The sequence below is a fragment of the Anarhichas minor genome, unplaced genomic scaffold, assembly GCF_050575085.1.
Source record: "Anarhichas minor isolate MPS153535 unplaced genomic scaffold, ASM5057508v1 ptg000012l, whole genome shotgun sequence".
NCBI lineage: Eukaryota > Metazoa > Chordata > Actinopteri > Perciformes > Anarhichadidae > Anarhichas > Anarhichas minor.
The window spans coordinates 4,330,273-4,336,867 of NW_027466458.1; the positions used below are offsets into that span (position 1 = coordinate 4,330,273).

Sequence of the window (6,595 nt, forward strand, 5' to 3'; positions counted from 1 at the left end):
ACAGATTGCTATTCAGATATGTTTTGACTTGACCAATACTCTTTTATGACACTATTTTCCATTCCAGGTCTCCATATGCATGTTCTATTATGATCTCAGTCAAGCCATTGTATCCCTCAGACCAAAACACACATTGCTGCTAGTTGGTCGGCAGCAAACGTGAACTTATCTAGCACATATGAATTGAGTAACAGAGAAAGTGTATTACAACATGGCAAGTAAGTCTGAAATGTAGACCAACACCATTTGCAAATATTACATCATACAATTCTGAACATTTCCTATGTATATATATATTTTTTCTCTTTTCCTATACATGAAGTTTTAATTCGTAGAACTGTGCCAAAATGTGATCCCTAAAGCTAATGGGACCATTTATTTTTCTAAATTAAACCTGGGCCTTTAAATGACAACACTACCTGGGTAGTTAGTGTCGTTGTGAAAAGATGAGGCACTGTAAACAGCAGTTTTCTTATGGTTTTCGAACACTTTCACAATAACAAAGGGTAGCAAAAGAGATGCAATAATCATACCAGCGATGGCAAAAATGAGCCAAAACACATCCACTGGTAATGCAGATATTGGATGCAACTTATTGCTCTCTCTGTCATAAACGCAGTTCAGGTTGCTCTTCAGTCTGTAGATGACTTTACACCTCTGTGTATCCATCTCTGTTTCTGTGACTTTGAAAACCTCATAGGGAGGAATCAGCACCTGGCTGTTTAGCTTCAGGGCTGAGTAATGCGTGACGTCAGCTCCGAAACATGTGAATACCTCAAAACATGAAGCGTCCCTTCCAAAGCTCTGCCCGTCGGACCCTAATACGAAGGTACTGAAGCGAATCAGTTCTTTAGAAATGTTCAGATTTAAAAGTGTCTCTGTTCTGTAATATGTGCAAAGACATGTCACCTGACTGTGCTTCAGAATCTGAACGGCTTCACTTAGGGACAAATAAAGGGAGCGGGGCTCAAAGGTCTCCTTTTGTCGTTTTGCAGTACTTTCTTCTAGGTCTTGCTTGACAGGTTGCAGCATACTATTGGTGTACATGTATATGGCCATTGAGTGATGTTTCTCCATGTACTTGTGTGCAGGCTCTCTGGCTTTTTGCTCTGCATCGCTCCAGGCTTGACTAAAGTTTGTATGCGTGTCCCATTTCTGCATTATGGCTTTATCAGTCACAGCAGTAGCTTTGGATCCGCAGTCGTCGTACATACCGTCGCTCAGGTCATGGGTCTGACCCTGCAGGAAATGCTGAAATGAGAGACTTGCTGTTCAGTATTTATCCAGTAGATGGAGATATACACTACATGAACAATAATAAGATGGAACCTCTTTTGCACAGTCCTTAAAAAAAACAATTACAGGTAATGGCAAGAATTATTTCAAAAGTGCATACTTAAAAACGAGAAATGCATGTTTTTTTAAACACTATTTGTGATCAGAGTAACTCTTTATGTTATGCTTAAGTCCTGTAAATGTCAAATATGTATTGTTAAATAAGTGGAAAAATACCTCTCCAACAATATCCTGCCAGCTGAGTGTCAGATATACGACAACAAACACCAGCTGTCCCACCAGAAGAACAAGAGAAGTAATGGCACACGCAGATAAAGTTTTTCTCTGACATGCTTGCCTCTCCCAGGAAGGCATGGTGCATCTGGAACAAAGGAAATCTGTTGTTTAACCCAGAAGTACTGAGATCAGAGAGAACGTGAGTTGAACAAAAACCTGCAGGGCCCCTACTGGAACTGAGCACTGCACTGCAACATATATCATTTCATCAAAATATATCACATTGTATCATTTCAGTTTAATCTGCTTAAGAAGAGTGTAACTCAATCACATCACTCTATTGTGAGAGCAGTTGATCTAAATACAAATAAAGGCGTGGAACAGCATATTAAAGTTATTTTAACTATTGACTCTCCAATCTGCAAAAATATAAAAGTTGATGCATATAAAAATCAGTATTAGTGGGAACAAAGCATTACATTTTGAAAACAGTAGAAGTCTAAAAAAAAAAAGTGCTATGTTCTTATAACTTACCACATCCTGAGCAGCACTATGATGAAGTGTTGTCTTTTATGTGACGAGAGGAGCTGCCATCAACCTTTTCCAGCCTGAAAAAAATCTTCTGATTTTAGTCAGTACGTTTTGTGTTTTACAAGCCGATGACATACAATATCTTTGTTTGTTTTAACCTGAGCAAGCTACCAAACAGGATTTACAGGTGTTACCACATGTGGAACCTTCATCTGGCAGTGCAAGCAGTGAAATGACAGGGCCCGTGTGGGGCAAGGCTTTTATTTACACTCGACAAATACATACACGATATGAGGCTACGCTGCAGCCCAGGAAAAGAGAAACGCTTGCGTTTCTTCTCACTAAATCGCTGCTGAGAAACTCACCTCGGAAAGGTAAGCCAAAAACAATCAGATACCATACACTGTTGGTGGAGAATACGAGGATGTGTATTGACGGATCAGTCTACAAGTAAATATTACGTGGATCCTTATTATGCCAGCCACTAGGCTCATACTTTTAATTGCAGGTTTGTGCAAACAAACTGTCAATGTGCACGCAAGTAATATGATTATACAAAGTCCAATGCATATTCATGGTGTTGAAAGAGTTAGAAAAGCTATTTTAGTGAGACGATTTCTTTCTTTTCAATCAGATATGAAGTCTGGCAAAGGGCCAGTATGTGAGCTGAAGTCAATGAGGAACTGGGCAACCCTTTGTATGTTTTTGGCGGTGGCGCTCCTTTTGTATCATGACCCGTCTCTACTACTCTGGTGGCCTCAGAAACCTGCCGAGGTGCGGATAACAGTTCTTTCTTTGACACATTTTAACTGTTACTTGCGTCAGCCTATGCAATTGTTGTTTTTGCTCACCTTAGCCGTCTCTCATCTGTCATCTGCAGAAAACTAAGACTGCTGGTTTACCTCTGGACATGGCGACAGATTGCATCGATGACATGTACGATGGTTGCAAGTCTGAAGCAGCCTCTGTGATCGACATGTTCGGCGTGTCTGAGTGGCACTTCAACCGAAACTTCAGCATTGCCTGGGCTTCAGCTGAAGGCGGTGCAAAGAAACCTGTGCACCAGCACCTGAAAGAAGAGCATGCTACAGTCATCTACATGTACACAAAGGTGAAGAACATCCAACAAGACTTCGACCAAGCAGTGAGAACAGGGAAACGCAACTACAGCACATACAGATTTAAGTTCCACTATTTCTACTTCCACCTGACTGATGCCATTCAAGTTCTGCGTCACAAGCAGACATCGTGTGGAACCACCTTTCACAGGACATGGAAACACTTTGACCGCAACTTAATCAACACAAACATGCGTTTTGGTGCTTTTACCTGGGTGGCTTCAAGCAAGCGGTCGTTTGATTTTAATGGCAATGTTTCTTGTTTTGAGATCTACTCATGCTTTGGTGCCGATATAACATATTACTCTGCAACAAAACAAATGGGACAGGTGCTGATTCCTCCCTATGAGGTCTTCAAAATCACTGATGTCCTGACAAACGACCCATGGTGCAGTGTGGTTTACAAGCTACAGAGCACCAAAGTACCAAGGAGAGATTTAAATTGCAAATTGAATCAAAGGCAAATAAACACATGTTTTGGAGCTTTTTTAACACACTGGCATGCAAGCGGTGTTGTGATGATGTCAGTATGCTTACTGCTGTTGGTCATCATTTCTTTGGTCCTTGTGAAACGCAGGCAGAAGCGTTTTGTGGCTGCAGTGCTGGGAGCTCTGCTGGTGCTGATGGTAATTCTGGGGATATACAGAGTTAGCCATTATTAAAGAGGGGTGCTGTTGTGGACACTTCGTTATTGAGAGAATTCTTAATATGTTTTTAAAAAGTTAGGAGGAAATAAAAATCTTCCCTTCGTTAGCTCAGTTGGCAGAGGCCACACTGTTCACAATAAACAGCTCACTCGTTGATTATGAGGTAATTCTTGTTTACACCCAAAACAAAAAGCATGTTTACCTTATTATTGATAAGTATCTAAGAAAAGAGGTCAAAGAATTGTGTATCTAAATTACTTAAAAAAAAAATAAAAAATTGGTTTCACATTTTGGGAAAGCAATTTGTAGGGTTATATAAATATAGAGGAAAAAAAAGACAAAAGTAAGGAAGAGATAGTAAGAAAAGAGTAAGAACAAATGGGGAATGAAAGGAGGAGATTTGAAATAAGCCAAAACTCAGAAACTACTTTCAAATCTAGATTACAACACAAAACCTTATATCATTTACAGAGAGGGCAGAGATCCTTCCGTGCTTAGTTAAGAACAGGTACCTTGATGCTGGCAATTAAGATACAGGCAGACACAAAGGTCTTCCTGAAGATCAGCATTTATGCGTTTTTGTGATCATGGGGATTTTAAAGATAACTTGATTTTTTGTTGAATTGCTTCATGTACAGTGACTTGTGGAATCTTTTGTTTGAAAAAAAAAATAAAAAATCACTTGAGGAACTGATTTGTATTGGTTGCCTGAATGAGCCCAATATGTTGAGTTGGCTCTTTTTATTTTTGTGAAAGATAAACAGAGCAGTTTTGATGAACACATCGCACAGTATAGACTCTGTACATGTATTTGTATGCTTTATTGTTTATCCTGTGTCTTCATGTCTCGCGATGCCTGTGTAATGTATAGTCCTGCTGTCCCTTCACCATGTGTAGCCTACTGCTATACATGCACTACAAATAAAGAAAGTGTTTCAACAATGGTCATTTTACAGTTACTGACATGGAATTTAAACACTCTCAAAGCTGGGTAACATTGGAGAAACCAGCAAAAGTAAGATCGATTTGAAAAATGCAACTGAAAACTCAACCCAGTGCTGCCAACTCATTTCCTTATAACTGATTTCAAGTTCATTTTTTGTTTCATCTTTAACCCTTAATGTTTCTGTATAAATTTAATAAGACAGGCTGAACACAGGATGTAAAGATAATTTAAACAAATATAACAAAGCATGTTTCTGTAATACACTACTCACCCTAGCTTTGAGGTATTCTTGTCTTAGGTACAACAGCATGATTCCCTGATGCACAGACCCTTATAATCCATTACAATCAAAGAGGAAATGGGTGGGCCTTGTAGTCCTGCCCCTAATTGCAATGGCCAGCAGCTGGTGAAAGTGAACCAGGAGCTAAGCTTAACAGATAACTTGAAAGTCACCAAAGTAGTGCTCCATGTGAGAACTGAGTTGTGGTAAGTGGAACAAAACTTCATTTCTTCTCCAGTGTTTTCGCTAGATTCAAAACAGATATTGTGAAGTCCACTTCGAGGCCCATTTCAAGCCGTCCAAAGTAAGTTATCAAAATACGATAACTAAAAATGGAATGATTTACACAGAAAACGGCAACAATGGGTTTACTGAAAGAGGTATTTTTGTGTGCAGGTCTCTATGCCGGCAGACGATGGCAATGAGGGCAGTTTGGGCAGCAGTGCTAATGACATGTGGAGTCTCCATAGGAATTGCAAAGGTATAGTGTATAACCTGGATAGTGGCTTGCTTTAGTGTGACTGTTTTGTAATACCATTTGTAAGTAAGATTATAACCAAGTAAGATTTTTTATTTCAGAGCTCTGCAGAACCTGGGTTAAAAGGTCAAGTTCCACTGGATTTGGCTCTGAACGCTGTTGACGACATGTACGCTGGTTGCAAAGACAAGATGGAGTACAGAGTGAAGAAGGAGTTCCTGGTGAATGAGAAACGCAAAGACAAAAATTTCACCCTGGCCTGGGGCGAAGCAGAAAAATACTACAACAAAAAATTCAAGCGCAGGAAGGGAAAGCGACCTTCCACCTCTCTGGGGAAAGAACAGATCATGGCTATTTACGTTTATTCCCTCGACAATCCAAAAATCTATCTTGATTTTAACTACGCAGTTCGAACCCAGAAATCTAAGTACAAGACCACATTTAGATATCACGCACTTCACTTTTTCCTGACTGACGCCCTCCAAACTCTTAGCACTCGCAAACCTGAAGAGGAAAGATGCCTCACTGGCTACCGCAGAGTCAACGGCTACTTTAGCCAAGATGTTCTCAACAAGGTGATACGCTTTGGCTCTTTTACCTCCAGCTCAATGGGTTGGTACCCCAGCGCTGAAAGATTTGGAGACAAGTCATGCTTTGAGATTGTCACATGCTCAGGAGCAGACGTCTCTCTGTACTCTAAGCTCGGGGAGGCTGAGAGAGAAGCCCTGATTCCTCCTTACGAGGTATTTAAAGTCACAAAGATTGAGAGGAGATCTGGCCAGAAGAGTCTTCCGTGTGAGGTGGTCTATAAACTGAAAAGCGTAGGAAAAACACTTTCAAATTTGAATTGTGCTCTTTTCTGAGATAAAGTCTTATACATTTAACATGCAAACAAATATATTGGGATTAGGAAACAGAAGGGATTTCACATTCTCAAAATTAATTTGGATATGATTTAAATGTATGCATATCGTTGTTATTTGAATGATTGAAATGTTAAAAGCCAGAGGTGAAGAGATTGTGAAAACTAGAATATTATTTAAAATGTCTGTCTATGTCACCTGCACGTAGATAAATAGACTC

At 39.9% G+C, this 6,595-nt stretch overlaps 3 protein-coding genes across 3 annotated transcripts; 2 read left to right on the forward strand and 1 right to left on the reverse strand.

Moving 5' to 3' along the window:
* Positions 1 to 402: 402 nt before the first annotated feature.
* LOC142948703 (ecto-ADP-ribosyltransferase 4-like) lies at positions 403 to 1,650 on the reverse strand. Its single transcript, XM_076090838.1, has 2 exons — positions 1,513 to 1,650; positions 403 to 1,251 (listed from the first exon to the last, which is right to left on the reverse strand). Exons 1-2 carry the CDS (start codon positions 1,648 to 1,650, stop codon positions 403 to 405), a joined length of 987 nt encoding a protein of 328 aa, XP_075946953.1.
* Positions 1,651 to 2,953: 1,303 nt separating this feature from the next.
* Positions 2,954 to 3,823, forward strand: LOC142948704 (ecto-ADP-ribosyltransferase 4-like). The gene is made up of 2 exons (XM_076090839.1): positions 2,954 to 3,621; positions 3,739 to 3,823. Exons 1-2 carry the CDS (start codon positions 2,954 to 2,956, stop codon positions 3,821 to 3,823), a joined length of 753 nt encoding a protein of 250 aa, XP_075946954.1.
* Positions 3,824 to 5,449: 1,626 nt separating this feature from the next.
* On the forward strand, positions 5,450 to 6,375 carry LOC142948623 (ecto-ADP-ribosyltransferase 5-like). Its single transcript, XM_076090755.1, has 2 exons — positions 5,450 to 5,515; positions 5,614 to 6,375. Exons 1-2 carry the CDS (start codon positions 5,450 to 5,452, stop codon positions 6,373 to 6,375), a joined length of 828 nt encoding a protein of 275 aa, XP_075946870.1.
* Positions 6,376 to 6,595: the final 220 nt, after the last annotated feature.